General features: G+C 40.0%; 1 protein-coding gene across 2 annotated transcripts in view; it reads left to right on the top strand.

Moving 5' to 3' along the window:
• Positions 1–22,710, top strand: part of LPAR1 (lysophosphatidic acid receptor 1) — a 195,259-nt gene that overhangs the window by 122,446 nt on the left and 50,103 nt on the right. For both annotated transcript variants that reach the window (XM_015568774.1, XM_006771179.2), the window contains exons 2-3: positions 3,279–3,438; positions 17,997–18,744. In XM_015568774.1, coding sequence (XP_015424260.1) covers positions 3,394–3,438; positions 17,997–18,744 — 793 coding nt within the window. In that variant the 5' untranslated portion in view covers positions 3,279–3,393. The remainder of the gene's footprint in view (positions 1–3,278; positions 3,439–17,996; positions 18,745–22,710) is intronic.

Here is a 22,710-nt window from a genome sequence, read left to right as displayed (position 1 = left end):
ACATAAATCAAAATCATGAAAACTGTGTGTAGATGAGAGCAGTGTGAGTTTCAGGGTTTGGGGAAAACAGTGAAGATCTGCAGGACATCTGACTTCCACCCTGCTTTCTCCAGGACTACCTGAAACGGTGCTTAAAAAGATTTCAAGCAAGTCCTCGTCATTTCTGCTCCCTTGCAGGGTTAGTCTGTGGAAAGTGCGTGGGCCCTGGAGTGGGTCCGGGGTCAGGTCTCAGCTCCTCATTTCCTGGCTGTTGTGACTCTGGGGACGTTGCACAACCTCTCAGAGCCTCCGGTTCCCCATTTGTGACGTGTGTTAACACGGTCTGCCTCACGCTGTCTGTGACCTCATCCTTCTAGTGCTCAGCCTCTAGTCGGGTGTCAGTAACCCCCGCGCTCCCACCTCTCCCCATTTGGTTGTCAGCAATGATGCCATGTGGCGTATGTGCCCATCAATTTCTATATCCCTTTCTATACTGCAGGCTAGGTGCTCACCGTTTGGGCAACTCTATGTACTCTGAATACAGGGTGAGGCATAAGTAGGGTTACAGTTGTGAGTACGAGAAACTCAGTTTATTCTTGTATTATTATTTATTAATTATTATGTTATTTTCCATATGAACAACTGTAACCCTATTCTTGCCCTACCCTGTATTGAAAATATATTAAGATTATATAGCCTAGTGACAGCTTGGCAGAAATGATATTGGGTTGAGTGCACAGTGTGAGTCCTTAAGAATGGAATCTCCCCTTCCTGCTTGTTTTGGTTTTTGGTTGTCACGCTATTTATATATTCACCTGTGTACCCTACATATGATAGAGCAAGGCAACATGAATTACAAATACACGAGAAGGAAAAAGAAAAAATAAAGGAGTAGGGGTGGGGACAAAGTGATGCTAGCAATAAGTTCGGTACAAAATAGCATACCATGGGGTCCTGTAAGTTTCTCAGAGGAAAGGCACTCCAATATCTATGTACCTTTCTCCCGGGCTGTGCTCTTAAACTCACAGTGTGATAAAACATAGGTCTGACCTCAACCCCCAGACTGTAGCCTAGGAGAAGATCAGTGTTGTCTCAGGGCACCTGTGGACTTTTGTGTTGAATGTTATACCAAACATCTTGACAGCTTTACTGCTACAGTTCTAAACAATAAAAACCTAAGCGGCCCGGCCAGCGTGGCTCAGTGGTTGAGCATCAGCCTATGAACCAGGAGGTCACGGTTGGATTCCCGGCCGGGGCACATGTCTGGGTTGCGGGCTCGATCCTCAGTGTGAGGCATGCAGGAGGCAGCCGATCAGTGATTCTCTCTCATCATTGATGTTGCTATCTCTCCACCTCTCCCTTTGTCTCTGAAATCAATAAAAGTATATTTAAAAAAAAGAGAAAACCGCCCTAACTGGTTTGGCTCAGTGGATAGAGCATCGGCCTGTGGACTCAAGGGTCCCGGGTTTGATTCCGGTCAAGGGCATGTACCTTGGTTGCAGGCACATCCCCAGTGGGGAGTGTGCAGGAGGCAGCTGATCAATGTTTCTCTTTCATCAATGTTTCTAACTCTCTATCCCTCTCCCTTCCTCTCTGTAAAAAATCAATAAAATAAATTTTAAGAAAAAAGAGAAAACCTAAAGCGACTGAAACTACAGTGTGAAGGATAATACACAAAGACAGGATACAAATCAAAATTTAAAGTTGGTAGAGGTTGCTGCCAAACCTAGGTTATTTCTTAGGAGAATGTCTGAGGTTCTGTGACTTGCTCAGCATCCAGCTAATGCAGAGTAAGTGCCAGGGGACTTGAGGCCAAACGACTTGGAGTAAGTGTCCAACTTTACTGTTCCTACTTGCCCAGGTCTTGTGATCCTGCTTCGTTACTTCAGTATTATTAAAAGTATCATTTTCTAATAGTTTACCAGAGTTCAGGTATATGCATGCTGATGGAACTAGAAAGTGTATTTACAAGCAAAAGATTCCTGAAGTCAGGGGCTGTGTACTTTTATTCATTATACGCTAAATTCACTGCAAATGCTCAAAAAATACATTTTGAATAAAAGAATATTGGTAGGTGTGTCCTAGTTGGTTTAGCTCAGTGGAGACCATCAGCCTGCAGACCAAAGGGTCCTGGGTTTGATTCCAGTTAAGGGCATGTGCCTCCGTTGCAGGCTCAATACCCAGCCCTGGTTGGGGTGCATGTGAGAGGCAACGAATAGATGTGTCTTCTCACATCTATGTTTCTCTCTCTGTCTCTACCCCTCCCTTCCACTTTCTAAATATCAATGGAAAAATATCCTCAGGTGAGGATTAACAAAAAACAACAAAACAAAATAAAAAGGATATTGTTAGGTGGTATGCAAACAACCTAAAAATGAAAAATTTTCTTAAAATAGAATTTAAAAAAATTTTTTAAATGAAATATTTTCCCTTCTGGGTTAAATTGCAACATGGAAACAATGGCCTTAATCTTTCGACAGAATTTGGGCTATGCCTTCCTGCAGGGAGTTTAACATCTTGTTGATTTTTCTTTATAAACATATTAACAATGAAAGATTTAGTTATACTTGGTGCTTATCTAGCATCCCCTCTTTGAGGATGTCAAAGGATTTAAAAAATGCACTTCTCCTCACACATGGGGAGGTCTGAGTTCCTAAGCCCTCGCCACCCACCTGAGTACCTGACTGTGGCTGGCTCTTGAACCTGCCTTCCCTTTCTTTAATCATTCCCTGGGGGAATGTAAACATGGAACCGTTCACCTTCTTCTGTTTCCCACTGGACTGGGAATGGTTGTTGGTCCAGTGCTAGTTCTGCCATCAGTGAAATGTATGACTTAGTCCCTTCTCTTCTCCAGCCCCCAATGTTTTTAATCTGCTAATGGGTAGGGGTTGATCTCTAGGACACTTGATGGTGTTATTCTCTTTGCCCTTTGAATGTAAACTCTCAGCTCTAGGTTGTAGGCCACTCAATTTCTTTATTGGTTAAAGACAGGATGGCTTCTCACGCTGGCCCATTCTCCCGTCTTCACAACTTGACACTTACATCCCAAAACATCTAGGGAGCCTGCAGAGTTGGATTCAAACCTATGAAAATTCTAGTACATCAACTTGACAGGATTTGAATGAGTGGAATAAAAGTCTTGGGAGTTGAGACGTTAGATGCTCTCTCCTGGATTCCTCTTTCCATTAAGCTGGTAGTTGGCATTTAGTCTGAGGGATTTTTGCTTCCTCCGGCAAATGGTACTTCACTCCCATGTGATATTCCTTGTGGGCTAACTGGGCTTTCCTGTTCTTTTCCAGGTCCACAGCTTCTCCTAGCATGACTGCGATCTGATCAGCAACCACGAGAATTTGACTCCTGTGTCCGGCGCCGTGGTGCTGGGGCCTGGTCACTGCCCACAACTACAGAGCCGCCATGGCTACTGCCTCCACGGCCACCCCTCTCCTTTCACAGCCCCAGGTATGTGATTCAGACCAGCGCAGGTTTGAGCGAATCATCCTTTCGTTGAATATTTAACTTGGGTTTCAGAAAGTGTGTTTGACTATGGGGATCATGTGTGTCCTAATAATCATTTGGTGGGTATTTGGATAATAGTGCTTTTATGGCCAGGTGCTGTTTAGTTCAAGTGAGCAAGTGATTTTAGTGAGCTGGTCTCTGTTTGTAGGGGCCTTGGTTTTCAGTGCTTAGGAAGTTTGGCTATTATTATAGACATCCAATTCCAAATCAAGACAGTCAGAAGTGAATTCTGAACCCTGCTTCTTTTCCTCTCTGGGCTTGTTTAGCGTTTAATGAAATGTCTCAGAACAGATGTAATCTTATAACCAGTTTTCTGAATGCTGTGTCATTGTCCTACTCCTGTAATTATTACTATCATTTTGCCTTGACCTATTTTAGTTACTTCGAAAAGAAAATGCAGTCCTAGAAACTTCTGAACAACAATAATATAAATTATTTTTTCTGTCTAATGAAGGACAGTAAGTCCTGCCAGCGTGGCTCCGTGGTTGAGTATCCACCTATGAACCAGGAGGTCACAGTTTGATTCTCGGTCAGGGCATATGCCAAGGTTGCGGGCTTGATCCCCAGTGTGGGGCATGCAGGAGGCAGCCAATCAGTGATTCTCTCTCATCACTGATGTTTCTATTTCCCTCGCTCCCTTTCCCTTCCTCTCTGCAATCAATAAAATATATACAGTAATATATGTATTAAGAACAGCAGTAAGGCAGGAACATTGTTTTTGTTCAGATTACCTCACAATCTGATCTAGTCAGGTTTTAACTGGACTCTTTCAGTTTCAGCCGGAAGAGTGGCTCAATGGGGAAAGAGACTTTGGAGTCATTAGGCCTGAATTCACATACCAATTGCTGGATAAGGAGCCTGAGTCATGCTAACCTCGCTCAGCTTAATTTCTTCTGTAATCATAGTTCACAGGATGGTTATATGGATTAAATGACAGACCATGTTCAAAGCACATAGTAGGTGCTCAACATATGTAGTTTCTTGTCTGTTCTTCCTTCTTCTCCTCCTCCTTCCCATCTCATTCATGACAAGGTTAAAGAAAAAGGTACACCTTGAGAAAGAGCCGTCTCGGTTGAAATTTGACTCTTGATGATACAGAAAGTTATTCCCCACTTTTTTTCTGTACTATTTCACAAGCTACTACGTTTTGTAAGTATTTCAAGGAGGGGTGTTTGTATGTGACAGGGAGGGAAAGGAAGAAGGAGCGGGAGCAAGGGGCATTTGTATTTATTATGCTTTCTTTTTTAAAATCCTTTAAAACACCTTGGAATTTTATGGATAAAGTCCTTGCCGTTCTTTAACATTTTAAAGTGTTAGTATTACTTCCCAGGACGCATAGTGTTATTCCTGTTAGATGTATTTCTTTTTCTGGTAAATGGATCGTTGTCTTTGCAACACTTCATTTCACTTTGGGTGTTTGGTTACCATTCCCCTCAGCAGTGTTTTTGGTACCCGAGAGACTGGGTCAATAGGTAAAACGATTTAGTTCCTGTTACCTGAGTTCACCATTTCAAAGTGCACTGCAGCTGTTCCCACGCAGTGGCTATTCTTAGCCTTTTGTGGTGTTAGGCCCCAGGACAGGTTCCCCGACAAGGCATTTCAGCATCCCAGTCTTGCTTATGTCACGTGTCAGCATTTCTGACAGCATCGTCTTATCTGCACCCCTTCCCTCTTACACAAGCTACTATCAGTTGGTGAGTAATATGAGCATTTTTAAATGACTCATTTAATTAAAATTTTTAATACCACCCAAGGTAGAAAGAGGCCATATTTAATAGAAACACTTGGGGAAACGTGTACTCTTGTAAATTCTCTGTGGGAAGTAATTTGGTATAGTCACTCTAGAGGTAATTTGATGATATCTATTAAAATTATATGCCTTTGCACATACCCTATTCTAAGCATTGTTTCTACATTAGAAAACACATGTGAGCCCCAGGAGATGTGCATAAAGAGATTCATTGAAGACTTAGTTGAAGGCCAAGAAATAAACAATTTTCTGACTATATGATAGTGGAAGGGCTTAATAAATGTAGGCATGCTGATAATGATTTAAATACCAAGCAGCAGTTAAAAATGACAAATATACAGGGTGGGAAAAGTAGTTTTACAATTGTGAGGACACGAAACACAGAGTTTATTCTTTATTACTATTTATTAATTATTGTATTATTTTTCATACAAACAACTGTAAACCTACCTTTGCCTATCCCTATGTATCTTAATACAGTGGTATCCCCTCAAGATATCTGATGGAAGGAAAAGAAAGGAAGATGCAGAATAATGCTTACAGGAAAATATAATTAAAACTGTAAACACACACACACACACACACACACACACACACAGCTGTAAAATAAGACCATATGTTTTTAAGGATAAACATATGGTACATTAATGTAAATGCATAACAGAATGTCTAGAACGTACATTGTCAAAGGAAATGATATTGCCCCAACAAGGCAAAGATTAGATCTTGGGTGATGGAAAATCCCCCTAAAGCTTAGCCCTACCTGAGGAAATCATATTCTTTTCTATTTAATTTCTCTCACTAGGGAGAATTTAAATTTAATTAAAACATTCTCTTTGAGAGTCACCAACGGGGGAAAAGTGAAGAAATGCTAGTCTAGAAGGATGCACAGGCTCTCCAGCCATACTAGTTGGGCTCAGATCCCGGCTGTAGGAGTTACTCGCTCTAAGTGCCTCCATTTCCTCATCTGAAAAACGAGCATAATATTAATAAAGCCAACTTTATACAGTTGTTTAAAAGATGTGTAAAACTTAGAACAGTATCTGGTACATATTGCTCCATGCATGTCAGGATTATTATTTAACAAGCACTGTGGCGGGCCTGGGGAAGCAAGAACAAATAATGCTTTTGGCCAGCTGGAGTTCAGACATGTAGTGGGAAATAGGTAAGGAAACAGTCAGTTACAATGCTGTGTCACAGATGCTCTGACACAGGAGATCTGGGTGCCCCAGGAATAAAGCGGAGAACCCAGGAAAGCGTTTGGAGGATCAGGGAAGGTTTCTTGAAGGAAGATCCCCCAGGCAGGGAGCTTATGAATATGATTTATTCTGCTAAGGAAGAGGAAATGGCATGGCTGAATGTCAAGTGCCCCAGGGTGAGAGAGCACAGCATTTGCACGCCAGTTCAGGATAGTTGCAGTATGTTGGAGCATGAGGTTGTAAGGGACACGGTGGAGCCAGCTCTGCCAGCTCACAAGACCTGGTTACGTTTTCAGGAATTTAGTGAGCCCTTTGAGTTCACGCTTGGAATCAGCCAGGGCGGAGTATTTACATCATGGAAATTGGCAAACACGGTCCCGCCCTGCTAAGGGCCCATTGTGACGTATGTATCAGCGTGTTTCTGGTTGTAGAGGAGGAAGGTGGGTTAAGTTACAAGGTTGGAGAAGATTTTGCAGGAATTTGACAGGAAGGAATTTAACATTCATCTTGAAGAAGCCTGTGTAGCTTTTAAGTCTTAGACCTGAGTTCAAATCCTGACTTTTGACAATTTGGTTGAACAAGTTCATTAATTAATCTCAACCAGGATGGTGAGCTCTAGTCTTACCGTATGTTGGGAACAGTAGTAGCCTCTGACGTTTGGGAGAACTCAAGCCCCCTTAGAAGGAGTCAGCTATAAACTGGGGTATTAGGTCCCAGGCAGAGAGATGCTGACCACTGGGTCACCTCTTTCCCAGGATCCTCTGGTCCACGATGGGCCTCCTGATTACATGGCAACTCTTCACACGTAATTCGTGCAGTCAACTTTTAGTCCCAGGCTGATTTGTCTTTGTCCCCAAGCTTGTATTGCTGCCTTCTCTCCTATGATCAAGTTTCCCCCGAAGTTCAAAGAAGGTAAAAGTAATTTAAATACAGCATCTCCTTAGGCAAGGCGCAACAAGCAGTTCACTCAATCAGCTTAGCCTGGTATTGTCTGGCACATCAACTTGCATTCTTTTAGAGTGAATTCAAGGACCTGTGTAAAGATAAGCCCACATTGAAGTGTGAAAGGCCTGACGATTCTTTTCAAAAATTCTTTGCTAAGGCAAACACAACAATGCAAGAAGAAAAAAAAAGAAGCTTTCGGTTTTGTTTGCTACTCTATTCATTTGGTAACAAAGAGCATTTTTCTAATCAAGGCTGCCTAATACTAGATATAAACTAATTAATATGAACAAATAGCCTGCCATTGTTTCAAACAATAACAGGGAAGAAAGCTTTCATTGTCACTCCTGCTGGGATGGCTATTTAGTTAGTGAAAGATATGCCTTGTGCTTTGAAGTGGGACAAGTTTGCCTTCCCTGCTTTGCTGCTGCCTAGACTGAGATGGATTTCTGTTTTCTCTTGCTCAGAGAGCACCTTGGTCTTCCGAAGCAGGATGAATAGTGAGGCGAAACCGGACTAGCAGCAGCAGGGAAGCTGTGCTTGTAGCTGATTTATAGGTCTCCTAGTCCAGACGCTGATAAAGAGCTTCCCTACCCAGAGGAAGCTCCAGGGATGTGTTTGCAGACAGGAACCTGCTCATTCAGTTAAATGAATGTGTTCCTACCCTGTGGATATGGTGGGGGATGGAGGGGGGACAGGGCACCCAAAAACTTGCCGCTCTTAATGACTATTCTGTTTCTAGAACTCTGTTTAGAACGACCTTAATTGTGGTTCGTCTGGTGACTGTGGGTAGAATATGGATTAAAAGTTTCATTTTCCTTTTGAAAGGAAGGGTCAATAGTTCACTATATGAATGAGTGGGTTGGCCTCTCTCAAATCCAGGACTGGTATTCGAGACCAGAAGAGTTGTTTGAAAACTTCAAAGGTATTCAGATCTCAAACCTGGGATTCCAGTAAGGAAGGATTCTCTTCTATCAGTAATTTTTTTCTTCTTCAAGGTTATTTCATTCTGTCTGTCATTGATTAAGTGGCTATCTTGGTTTTAATCCAAGGAAACAAAGACATGTTGATTTCTCCAAGTTCCTGCCAGATTTCCTGTAGCTTTCATTAAAGACATGAATTTGAATAGATTTTCAATGTCTTAAACAGCAGATTTGCTCTTCTAGTATTTACCCAGCGCTCTGATATAATACAAGTAGGCCTCTCCTTGTTATCTGTTGAAAAATAGGTGTTTTTGAACATCATTATTAATAAATAGGTTATCCTAACAAAATTCATCATATTTACAAAATCTATGTTTTAGGGATTTTAATTCTGATATGAGAGAGTGGGTACTTGTGGATTAAAGTAGTTGAATTCCATATTAAATGGATTGTGTTTTTTGAGATTGAAAGACCTTTTTTTTTTTTAAGGAACTTTGTATTATGGCAATTTTCAAGCATTCACAAAGATAAAAATAATAATATAATGAAGTTCAATATAGCTATCACCTAGATTCAGTACTGATTAACATTTGCCATGTTTAATTTGCTTTTTCCATTTGGTGGAGATGAAATATTTTAAAGCAAATCCTTAATATTGTGTCATTTTATCTCAACCTTTATAATCACTGTGCATCTCTAAAAAAATCATTTACTTACATAACCATTACAATACCATTATTAAAAACTCTAATATCATTTTGTACTCACTCATATTCAGATTTCCCCAATTGTTTTTCTAAGGAGTGTTTTGGTAGTTGGTGTGTTCTATCATTCTTTAAAAATGCTGATTATATTAGTTTACTCTTCTGCTTAACACTGTTCAGTGATTTTTGTTAAGGTTTAAATAGTGTTTCCCCCTTTAATCTCTAAGTGTGGACATAGATTGAAATATTAACCAGAATATTTCACCACTGGAGAATAAAAAAGAGAGAGAGAGAGAGAGAGAGAGGGAGAGAGAGAGAGATACTGAAGGCCCCAAAGTAAGGGAATGGTTGCAATTGCCAAATTGACTCTAAAGCAGTGGTTCTCAACCTTCCTAATGCTGCGAGCCTTTAATATGGTTCCTCATGTTGTGGTGACCCCCAATTTCATTGTTACAAATTGAACATAATTAAAGCATAGTGATTAATCACAAAGACTGTATGTAATTATATATGTGTTTTCCAATGGTCTTAGGCGACCCCTTGTGAAAGGGTCGTTCGACGCGCAAAGGGGTCGCGACCCACAGGTTGAGAACCGCTGTTCTAAAGTAAGGGATCATGAATATCTGATTTTTAAAAAATATATATTTTTATTGATTTCAGAGTGGAAGGGAGAGGGAGAGAGAGATAGAAACATCAATGATGAGAGAAAATCATTGATTGGCTCCCTCCTTGTACATCCCTTACTGGAGATTGAACCCACAACCTGGGCATGTGCCCCTGACTGGAATCAAACCCAGGACCCGTCAGTCTTCAGGCTGACGCTCTAGCCACTGAGCCAAACCAGCTAGGGCTCATGACTACCTTGATAGTGCTCTCTTTTAGACTAAGGTGTAGGAAGTCTGTTTCCAGTGCCACACAATAAAGACATAGTGTGGTAGCCAAGTTAGATAAACACTCTACAGAAAACTCCAATGTATTGCCAGGAATAAATGCAAGTGGAGATAAACACTGACATTTCTAACTTACTCCATCTTGAACCATGTTTCCATTAGAAGTTAAATTTGTTCTCATATTGCAATCTAAATTCATCTATGCCCTCCTCTGTGTTTATAAATTCAGATAGAGTCTGAGAGGTGATCATATCTCAGAATCCGAGGGCACATTTTGAGTTCTCTATTCTTAGGACAAAATTGTACCAGGATACCTAGGGTCAGCCACAAATGAGACCTTTCACGTTTGTTTCTCTTTCTTTCCAATGCATCCTTTCTAAATGGCTAGTCTTTAATGATTAATGGAGCTACCTGTTTATCCTTCAAAGAGATGTGGCCTTCTCCCTCCTCCTGCCCATTATGGTGCTGTTTGCCTGTTTTCCTTTCCCCGCGACGAACTTCTCCAGCTCGTTTTCTTTGAACTTCTGTCGTAGCTCCTCCGTGAATAAACACTAAGGTGGAACAACGCCCTGCTGTTTTTTGAACCAGCTGAGGAGATCATAATAATAGGGCCCAGGGGATTTATGTCTTTTGAGAACTGTACCTTGCTGTAATAAGACTGTCATTTACAGAAATCAACCTTCATTTGCTCTGTGATGATGCTGCCATTCGGTAATTGCCCAACATCACAGAAAGAACTGCCCTTAAGTTCCACTTTACCCCATTTCATAAATGATTATCCTAAGCAGGCTCAGGCTGGGAGAGAAGGGAGAGCGGTTGATACCTGCTCTGCAGCATCAAACAAGATGTTTAAGCAAGGACCACAGAGCAGATTAGTTCTTGAAAGACGAGGCTGGCAATAAAGCAACTTTCAAAGACTCAGACGATGTTTGAGAGCAAGAACGTCAGTCCTGCAGGAAGAGGGGTAGGTATGGTTGTTGGTGAACGAGGTAGTGGCCTGATTTCAAAATATCTGCACTTAGAGGACTCTCCACCAGCCAGCTAAGGAAGGTTTTAGAGCTTTAGTTCAGGCCTGGAAGGAAGAGACGTTCATCCGGGTTTAGGCCTGGGTCAACTCTCAGGGCTTTGCCTATCTAGAACTCTGTTTAGCATTAACTTGGTTGTGGTTGATGAGGTCACTGAAGTAACCTGGCAGAAACAATGGAGGGGAGGACTCCAGAAGAATCCCAGCGCATGGCCTGTGTCCAGGGCTTCCCTCTGGCATGCTGTATTGTATGGGGATGGCCCGTGGGAATTTAGGACTCAGCAGTCATGGTTGGGTAGAGAGCCTCCCTCTGTGAGACGCGTCAGTGCAGAGCGGCTCAGCTGCCCATCAGCCTGCTGTCTTACTCAAGATTAGATCTGAAAAGCGGGCAACTCTGACCCTGCAGATGGGACTTCGGCTCCGTGACAGTGGAGAAAGAAGAGAGACAAGAACAGGGAATCTGTGTGGATTATAGTCTTAGTTACACCAGGATGTCGAACTGAAATTGTCTATCAGGAATACACATTTGGTCTTATGAGAATGTTTTTCATGATTTTCCCCTTAAAATTATTAAACATAATTTGCTTTAAATACTTAAATATTAAATGATGTCTATTTTTTGTTGTATATTCTATTGCTTTCCGCTACGCTAGTTATAGAAAAAAAAGTATAGACAAGCTGTTTATAGGAAAAAAAGAGTACAATAAATATAGCTGGTAGGATACAACATATTTCTTTACAAATGTAAAGAAATGGGTGTACAATCCTAGTTTTAAGAAAAGTGCACTCTTAAAACTAACTAATAATGTTGTCAATTATATGTCAATAATAAACAACTTAGATGAGAAAATTATCCCCCAAGTCTATATGTAAGTGCATTAAGAGTATCAATTACTTTAGAATAACTCTAATAATAAAATAGGTGTAAGAACTCTTTGAGATTATTTATAAAACTTTACTAATAGATATTAAAATAGACTTAAATAGATACCATGTCTGTGAATCTTAAGAGTATTGATTTGATGGACTAGTAAGTTCTCTGCAAATGCATCTATAGCTTTAATGCAATCACAATAAAAAGTCTGTGAGTAGAATTTGAACCCAGGTCTCATGGATTCTAAGGCCTAAGCTTTCAGCCACTATAAACCTACAATGTTATCTCCCATACCCTTTATTTGTCTCCTAAGAAATAGAAAATTTAAGTGAAGCATCATCCCATCTTTTAGTTTTGAGCCACTAATCATTCTTTGGGCCTGGTGAGGTCTAGTAATAGCGCTTGCCACTTCTCTTCCCCTCTCCTTGCTCCCCCTCCATCTTTTATTGGCAACAGAACCATTTGCTGCAACTCAGATTAAATTAGATTTTTGTAAAAAAAAAATATATATATAATATATAAGTATATATATGTAATATATATATGTCAAGCATACAGAAAAGTAGAGAGAGTACTATAATACAATAGTATAGCTATTACCTAGCTTTGTAAAAATTTAGCATTTTGATGTAATTGCTTCAAAATTTTGGGTTTTAATAAGTAAAACAAATGAATAATGTTGGAGCCCCTTATATGTCCTGATTTTATTAACCTCCCTCTTAGCTCAGACCATAAATTGATATTTATCATCTTTCCACATGTGTTTATGGATATACATATGTGGGAAAATATAAGTAATATATGGATTGCCAAATTATCATGAAAGGGTATTAAAATTTACCAAATACATTTCTGTGTCTGTTGAGATGAATTACCTTTTTTCTTTCCTGAATTTGTTCATGTGGTCAATAATATTACCAGATTTTTAAATGTTTGCATTCACCTTTACATTCTGGAATAAACCCTATTTAGTCATTATAACATATATGATATTTATATATAACGAGAGGCCCGATGCACGAAATTCGTGCAAAGTTCTTGGCCCTGACCCCCGCCCATTGCCGCCATGGCTGGGGGCCTTGCCACCTCTGCCACGCCCCCTGCCCACAGTGACTTTGTCCAGAAAGATGTCCAGTCTAATTAGCATGTTACACTTTTATTATTATAGATATTTATATGATATCATAACATAATATGACATAATTATATAACTTATATATATAATGTAAGTATAAAGTATAAGTATGAAATATATTTATTTAGGAACTTTTCATTTATGCTCTTAAATCATATTTACTGATAATTTATTTTACTTTTACTTTCCTTGTTCTTGTATCATGCTGTTCTGGCATCATATAAAGATAATCAAATAAAACTCTGAAAATATAAAATCAAAACAGCAATATTAAGTAATTTTAGGTCAGTGTCAAAATAAATGGAAGTAAATGCTGAACCACAGTAATATGTAAAAGTGAAAGGTTGTCAAGGGCAAAGGATGACCTTTAGTCAAGTATGCATGTTAAAATATTAAAAGTAAGCGTTAACGAATAGAAATAGAAAATGTTGCTCTTGAACCAGTAGCAGTGGAAAAGGGGGAACACAGAAACTCAACCAGTTTTGTCTTAAATCTTGGGTCTAATCCTGTTGCGGACCGTTGTGCCGATTTTCGTACACGATATCTGCATTGAGGTCGGGTCCTCGGAAGAGTTTAAGTTGGCTGGTGCCTGGAACAGGGCGTGGGAGGGCATGGGGATACCACAAGCTCTGTGTTAATTTCTCCTTTTGTGGGTTCTCACACTTGACAAAGAGACTAACTTCAAAGCCCAACTGTGTGTGAGTTACAGACTTGGGATCCTGATTTCTGAAGGGAATCTGTTATTTATATCCCAACCAGAAGCCCAAGCTAAAATAGACAGACTCCCTTGTTTTCCCCAGGGCAAGTGGGTAGATTATTATTATTATTTTCTGGTCTATTCTTTTACTGATATGGAGATCTTCAAGACTCCTGGTTTAATGATTGGATCTCAGTTCTAACTCACTGCCTCAGTCAAGACCACAGGCTCATCTTTTCCCAATAATATTTAATGTCCTTTTCCCATAATCTGACAATCTGCTTGCAGGGCAGCCTATCACCTTGGTTTGCATCCCTTTGAGTTCAGCAGAGCATCTAGAAGACATGTTTTTCTTGGGCATGTCTTTGTATTTTTAGTGAATTTTCCCATTTCTTCCTCTTAGGACCAACTCAAAATTCACTCTCTTTGGAAATTTGACAAGTATGGTGTTGCCCACTTTATGTCAGCCTGTTACAAGAGGTTGTAAAAAAATTCAAAAGGTTTTCACTTATTTATAATTTATTTCCCATAGTTTCTTTTTAGCTATGTGTACAGGGTGGGGCAAACATTGGTTTGCAGTTGTCCACATGGAAAAAGACCTACAGATTATGATCATTACAACAGCTTTAACCGTGTTTTGCCTGCTCACAACTGTAAACCTACTTTTGCCTCACCCTGTCTATCCTATTAAATATATTGTTACTTTATAAGAAGTAACATCTTATGTACTTTTTTTCAGATAAACTTAAAAATCTGGTAGTTGCATGTTCTTCAGCTAGTTTAAGGATTCTAGCTTTAAAACATTTTTCATTTGAGTCAGCATTGTTTTGTGGCCTATTTTCTAGGTCTAGTGGCAAATGATCCCATTTTTTGAATTGTTTCTAATTTGAGGCCGTAAAAAGTGTGGGGATTATATTTCTTGTTAATAGAGCATTAATGGCATTTAATCCTGTACTATCTCTTTTCTAATTATTTTCAGGGGAGGAAATGGGTCAAAGGTTTGATTGTTTTACATTTAAGAGCTAGAATCAAAGAAGCCTTAGAGGCGACTCAGACCTTACTTTACAGATGAGAAAATCCGCACTCAGAGCGTCTAGGAGACCGGCTGAACACATTAGCTGGTGAGCACTGGATCGGGAAGAAGTCCTCAGCCACCCATTGTTTGCTTTAACAGAAGTGGGAGACCGAGATGGTTTGATTTATGTCTTATTACTGGTCCTTTATCCAGCATAGATTAAAATCTCTCCTTTAGAATGGCAGTAGAGTACATATTTACATTCTTATCGAAGTACTTACTAAGTCACATAGTTTTAATTACTCGTCTGAGAGCTGTGCCAAGTGTTCTCTTTTCCCCTCTGCTAATGAATATGTAATTGTCTCTCAGGAGATTAAAAAACGCACTGGCCGGGCTGTGAGTGGCTCCACAGCAGGCACTCAGGTGTGTCCTGTTGGCACCCCTTGGAGGCCTGGTGTAGTGCAATGGCATGCCCATACCTGGCATTCCATAAATGTTTGTGAACGTGCGAATGAATAAATGAAGTGCGCAGTGAAGATGAATACCACATGTGCCTCTTCGAGTTTGGGCTTGGCAGATGTGTTTTGACTTCTTTTGAGATCACATGATAGAGTGAGGCACATTCTGAGATTTGGAACAGCTGTTCAGCACAGCAGCCAACGACCCATGATCCTGAGATGTAATCGGTGGATGTGAAAAGGGCATGAATGTCCTCTTTTTAGCTTTGAGGACAATTTAATGTGGGGTTAATCCCATTTTATTTACATCTTTTTGCTTGTGCAGGGCACATTTCTGTAACTTATTACAGAGAAATGTCTAATTATAGTGATTTGGATATTGGAATAATAAAGTTAAAAAAAGTATTTATTGAGAGTTTTGTCTATGTGTTTTTCCCTAAATTTCTTGCAATAAATATTAGTTATTTTTCTAAAGAAGAAAATAAAATAATTTATAGTCTGATCTATATACATTTTACAAAATTACCATTCTATGCATTACCTTTTCCCCTATTTTCACTCTTTTTATCTTCTGTAATATGAAAAGTAGTCGTCCTACTTTAGTATATTAATTACTCATTTGGTGGTTTTTGAATCATCATATTTAAACTTTTTTTGAAAATTGTTGTTATAATTTAAATAGTATGTGTTGAATCTTACCTGATTAATAAGAATATTAACAGTTACTTGCATACTTCTGAGTTCCTTATTTTCAAGTTCTTATTGATATAGTAATTTATTATTAAATTATTATTTTTTATAATTATACCTTTAAAAATTATTTTTGGTGTTTGCTTTGGTTAATAACCACATGAAGAGCAATTACTTAGATTCATGTTTGGTGGGTTTTCGGTGCACATTTGATGTATAAATTAATTATTTCGAAAGGGAGTTCTGAGTGGTTGCGAAGTCCAGGGTGTGGCCACGGGAGTGGGCAGCTATGTTGTAATGAAATAGAAGGTCATCAGAGATGAGGTCAGAAACTGAAAGGCAAAAAAATGAGATGAGTTACCCAGAGTAATGGCAAGACTTGGGTGGAATGGAACACTATAAGCCAAATGCCCAGATCTCAAGGGAATGAGATTCTATGGAAGGTACGTAAGACACCAATATGTACAGGACAGGATCTTCACTACTCCCCTGGACTATGATCTCCAAGAAACAGACAAGTTAACACATTGCGGACCAGTAGTTTTATTGCTAGCTTTACCCAGTGGCCAGATAAGTTTGTATTGAACGAGTACAAAAAACATTTTACATAAATGTTAAAGGCACGCTTTAAAATTAATGTAAATACCCATTGCATTTTGAAGTTATTTATTACATGTTCTTACAAAGCTAATATCTTTTTAAAGTATGATACTTTGTAAAACACTGTGTAATATAAAGTGAGAATTCTCATGATCCATCTGTAATGTGTTAAGCTATAAATAATTATAGAACATGGTATGTGTAATGGTAGAAGCATGATCTAAAAGCTTTTCAAGTCTAGATGAGGAAAGAGACTCTTGATGTATGGATGAATTAAAAGACTAACTATTTAATAAACGTTTATACTGTTTGGGAACTTTCAGGGTTTGTAAACATTTATGCACAGACTGTGGATATTGAGTAGAATATTTGGTCTAAAATAAGTCTGCACACCTGAAACTCAGTATTAGAATGTCAACTACACCCAAAAGTAAAAAAAAAAAAAAAAATTTAAAAAATAGAGGTTAAAAAATAGAGATGACATTTGCTAAGTAATTAATTAAGTGCAATACCAAAGAAAAGGAAAAAGGTAGATGTGAACTGTCTTCAAGAAATATTTTCACCCTGCTGGTATGGCTCAGTTGGTTGAGTGTCATCCAATGCACTGAAAGGTCCCTGAGGCCTAGGGACCCTACCCGTGCATGAATTTCATGCACTGGGCCTCTAGTTCTATTATAAAGTTCCTCAGTCCTTCTTGGATTCAAGTAAGGCATAAATAATAAGCAAATATATTCTAGTTGATGATGTTAAAAAATAAGAAAACACATTATACATTATTTACCGCTCCACATTTTAGAAGACATTCTTTATCCAATCTAAGTATACGTTGCTGTTTGTAAAGCAGCATCAAAAGGTCAGCTGCTCTTTAGATGTTGCGTTAGGTGACATATTTCTTATGTCTTCCAAAAAGAAAAAGGTCTTCAAACATCATAGATTGGTTAACGATTGCTATTCTAGGGACAAGGAGTCGTGGGGGTAGACAGTGCTGCCCACAGGAATGTTGAACAGCAAATGCTGGCTTTGGGCAAAGAAGCTTTGATCCATAGTGACCTCTTTGAAATGTTAGGACTGCTGGTCCTTGTGGGGACTTGTATTAAAAATGTCTGTCACAGACAGGACATTCTATGTGAGAACAGAAATGCTGAATAATAGGGCAATGATACCCTATCTATAAACCAACTATGTTTACAGATGCCCTAAATAACAGGCCCAAGTCGATTTTACTATGATAAATATTCCAGTTGTAATGCTCTGCAGAATTCTCATCTTTCTCATGTATTTTAAGTAAGATTTCTGGGCCGTGTGGCTTTTCTAGTAAACATCAATGATGTGCAACCACTGAGCACAGACCTTGTCATTTATTTAACTCCAACTGTCTTTAATCTTGAAACTCTTGAGGACAGTAATACAGTGAGAAACCTTGAGGTTTCAACATAATCATAGAACATTTTGCAGAAGGAGATTTTCAAATTCTTTGCTTTTTTTTTTTTTTTTTGGTGACATTTACCATCAAAATCTTGTGTTATCTATATGTCTTTTTATTTGGACCCCGTGGTTTCTTTTTTTCTTTGGTTTTCATCTTTCTCCCTCTCTCTCTCAGTTCACAGCCATGAATGAACCACAGTGCTTCTACAACGAGTCCATCGCCTTCTTCTATAACAGGAGTGGGAAGTATCTTGCCACAGAATGGAACACAGTCAGCAAGCTGGTGATGGGACTTGGGATCACCGTCTGTATCTTCATCATGTTGGCCAACCTCCTGGTCATGGTGGCCATCTACGTCAACCGCCGCTTCCATTTCCCTATTTATTACTTAATGGCTAATCTGGCCGCTGCAGACTTCTTTGCTGGGTTGGCCTACTTCTACCTAATGTTCAACACGGGACCTAATACCCGGAGACTGACTGTCAGCACGTGGCTCCTCCGTCAGGGCCTCATTGACACCAGCCTGACGGCCTCGGTGGCCAATCTGCTGGCCATTGCGATCGAGAGGCACATTACCGTTTTCCGCATGCAGCTCCACACGCGGATGAGCAACCGGAGGGTGGTGGTGGTGATTGTGGTCATCTGGACCATGGCCATTGTGATGGGCGCTATTCCCAGTGTGGGCTGGAATTGCATCTGTGATATTGAACATTGTTCCAACATGGCACCCCTCTACAGTGACTCCTACTTAGTCTTCTGGGCCATTTTCAACTTGGTGACCTTTGTCGTCATGGTGGTCCTCTACGCTCATATTTTTGGCTACGTTCGCCAGAGGACTATGAGAATGTCTCGCCACAGTTCTGGACCCCGGCGGAATCGCGATACCATGATGAGTCTTCTGAAGACTGTGGTCATTGTGCTCGGTAAGTGTTGTCTTGACTGTCACTCCACGGATTCTCGATGTCTTGCTATAAATTACGTTAGTTTGGGATAGTGGTAAACGATGTTATGAATATTCACCAGTAGGTCTGTAGGACTTATATGGGGATGAAGTACTTTTTATCAAATCTCTGTGGTGAAGTCAGCATCCCAGTCTTTCTACAATGACAGAATTAGCTTTGGGAAATGCACATCTCAGTGGCTTAGTGTAAATGATGATGTGAACGATGTTATTGATGAGTTTGGCTATCAAGTGTTGAAAATTCTAGCTTTGCAGATTTTCCTGTAGCCCAGTTGTGGGATTTTTGCCTTGTGGTCTCTATGAAAGTGTTTTCGGATAGAAAGTGTTTATTATGTAATATGAATATGCTTTCATAGATAGCTGTGTTTATGGATCTATTTTTAAATAAGTTATCTTTCACATTCTGTAATTGTCACTACACACATGTTAGGTAGCATATCAAGGTTTTGTATAGATTTACTGCAAAAATGGATTTGAATCAATAGCATTCTTCATCTCTATGAAAACTTAGTGTTTTCCCCATTAATTTTCTATTTGTAGTAGTAGAAGTTATTTTTATTTTAAGGTGAGGAGCAAGTTTTTATTCTTCTACGTATACGCAAATAACTTTTGCCTTTAAATAGCTATTGTTTTTCCTGGGTGAAGAATTCATGGTAATGACCAGGAGGAATATTTTTATTTCTTCATTTAAGTACTCAGGGAATTAAAGAACATCTAAGCTCCAGGTCCTCTTCTGACCCCTGGAGATTTACCCACAAAAAGGATACACACAGAACATTTCTCTTGGAGCTCAGAGTGCGTCATTTAAAAGTTCACCCAGTGAGAATTCATTTAACTAATTACCCTATTGGATCACATTTTCTCCATAGACTATATTCAGAATAGTGTTTGATCACGTTTTTAAAAATATCTTTTAGCATTTCAGTTTTCCCCATGGAAATTCAGTGGAAAGTTCCTCTAATGCTCTTTGGGCCAATTTCTAAAGCCGTGTTGAATGAATGTGACCTGGGATTGCAGGGCTCCTCTGAAACTCCAGGACTTACATTCATTTAGTCCCTGGGAAGAGCGAGAGTCCTCATCATCACGGAGTAAACTAGCATTCTGGTTGAGGCATTGGTCCCATTTATTTTGATTAGGGCAAATGCATCGTGGAGGTCTTAGCTGAGTTTGCTGATTGAGACCCTCATGTGGATCTTAAGGATAAGGATGAGACCTGGGAGTTGCTGACACACTAAAGTCCTATCTGTAACTAACTGGACACAGATAATATTCCCACTGGGGACTCCAGCCCCTCAGATATGAGATTATCTTATTCCTTTCAACAAAGCTTAGTAGAAGTATAAAAATGGTTTCCCTATATGTTAATTGTCACCAAAAACCTTAAGAACTTGAGCATACCTGTGCCACGAGGGCATATTTTCCATGATAGATGAGACACATCTTAGGAGGGCCGCTTTTCCTCAAGTGCTGCTGCTCACAGTTCATAGAGCCGCTAGCAGAAAAGGACTATTGAACTTGGAGTATGAACCTGCCAAGTTCTTGTTTTGACTTTGACCTTTGTATAATGCCTAACAAACTCAGGTATGCAGTATGCTTCAAGACTCATGTACATTAACTTTTGTGTCTCACTGGGTTGCTTTGTAGGTTAAATGAGAATGATTGGGAGGGTTTCTGAGGCAATAGTTTCAGTGTATATCTGCCCTACATGCCCCTTCCACCCCGGCACACCAACCCCAAACTTAAACATAACAAAAGTAATGTTGCCCTCTGATCTTTAAGCTTGTAGACTCTACAGATATCAAATGCAGATGACAACCTCTGGGGAAATAGCATTATTTCAGTAGGTATGTAATAGAAGAAGTTTTATGTGTATGTGACTGTAACATAGGAAAGAGAAATTAAATAAATGGACTGTAGCCTTTTGAGAAAAGCAGTAAGAATGGGAGAATGAGTCGGGCGGGTGGTTAGCAAGCTTAGGATAGGGAATTCACATCCTATGCAGATACTTGTCAAGGTGACATCTGAAACCATTCACACAATGTACTCTGCTGCCTGAATTCTGCGTAGTCACGCCTGCATGGAAGAGAAGGGCTGGTCTTGTAGGAACAAGAATTCTAGTCTACTTGAAGCTCTTTTTATTGTAAATTAGTTTATTGACAATGGGGTTTTTGGTGCACATTTTATTTTTAATATCCATCTCCCCTGCCAGTTTGTCAGCTTTGTGATGATAGGCAGGGATTGCAAAGATGTGCCCATTTTCTCCACATTATCTTCCAATCAAAATACAACAGCTTGCAAAGCGACTGGCCACGTGGATGCTCAGCAAATAATATGTTTATCTTACTTTCATTTATTTGGGGGATGATTATAGTTGGATTAATTGTGTAGAGAACATTCAGTTTCTGATTCACTATGTTAAAGTGACCTCTGGGTTGTTCAGTCCTCATGATCAGGAAGAGGATTTGTTGGTCAACAAGTCAAATTCCTGGGAGTCAGCATAAAATATAGGCGCCTTTGAGATTTATGGTGGCAATACCTGTATCAGTTTCTAAGCATAAGGTTGTATGTAAGCAACTTTTGAGTGAGCACTGGATCTTAATACTTGTATGTGTCAAACTCTTTTTTATTTATTTATTTATTTATTTATTTATTTATTTATTTATTTATTTATAACCTCATTTCAGAGAGGAAGGGAGAGGGAGAGAGAGATAGAAACATCAATGATGAGAGAGAATCATTGATGGGCTGCCTCCTGCACCCCCCACACATGTGCCCTGACCAGGAATCAAACCGTGACCTCCAGGTTCAGAAATCGACGCTCAACCACTGAGGCACGCCGGCTGGGCCGTCAAACTCTTATGTAGCATTAATCCTTTGCCCAGTGCTGGTCTACCATAGAAATTAGGGTTTGTAATAGCAGCCCTGTGGCGTGTAGGTACCATTATGTACTTGTTATCTTCTTCTTTGAGAGGTGAAACCTTAGGGACACAGACATTAGGTAACTTGCACAAGGTCACACCGCTAGGTAAGTGCAGGAGCTGGAGTTCCCGTCAGGCCCTCTCTGTTCCAGAGCCCATGCTAGCCTGTATCTCCACAATAAGAACAACCATCCGCACCGTGCCGTGTTCTGTTATGAAGTTTGAACAGCGCCGTGCTATTAAATGGAAACATTGTGGTCCCGTTTGTTTCTGTTGATACTGCCTAGCTGCCTGGGCTTTGTTGCCTGGGTGGAAGAAAGCTTGAAGGAGCGTTCCTTTCCTCCTTTTGTTTCCAAAGATGACGCTCAGGACTGGCGTTTTTTATCAGCCCTTCCCCGCTGTTTGCAGTCGCGGCACCATCACCGACGGCTGATGATTGAGTGAGTGTTTTGTTACAGGTATAGTTCACTCGAGGGTTTATTATCCCAGCATGAGGTCATGTAATCCTTCCCCAGGCTCGAAGTCTCCCTGCTTGACATTTTACCAAGAATTCCTTCTGGGTTTGTTACCGAGTTGAATCAGATGAAGTGGCAGGCAAGTTCTTCCTTATTTGACCACAGTCTGTCTTGATTTGTAAGTCCCAGCCTCTCCTGCTCTATTCCTTGTGACGACACTTCTATTGGGGGTAATTAGACGAGGAAACCCAGGGTTTAGAGAGAGACAGTCACGGTGACAGTGTGCAGGGTTTTGCCTCTGAGCCCTGGGACAGAGGGAGGGACATAAAGCAACATAAATCCAGGTGGGGCTTATGATTCTGTGGGGCTCATTACACTCTTTTTCTAGTTTGATCTGTTCTGGCTGGAAATGATCATCACTGGAGCTAAATTACTCCTATTACCTACACTAGGGGCCCGGTGCACGAAATTCGTGCACTGGGTGTGTGTGGGGGGGTGTCCCTCAGCCCAGCCTGCCCCCTCACACACTGGGGGACCCCTCAGGCGTTGACCCCC

This window comes from Myotis davidii, unplaced genomic scaffold (assembly GCF_000327345.1).
Source record: "Myotis davidii unplaced genomic scaffold, ASM32734v1 scaffold64, whole genome shotgun sequence".
Classification (NCBI taxonomy): domain Eukaryota; kingdom Metazoa; phylum Chordata; class Mammalia; order Chiroptera; family Vespertilionidae; genus Myotis; species Myotis davidii.
The sequence above is the reverse complement of the archived record's forward strand: the minus strand, read 5'-3'. Positions and strand labels throughout refer to the sequence as shown.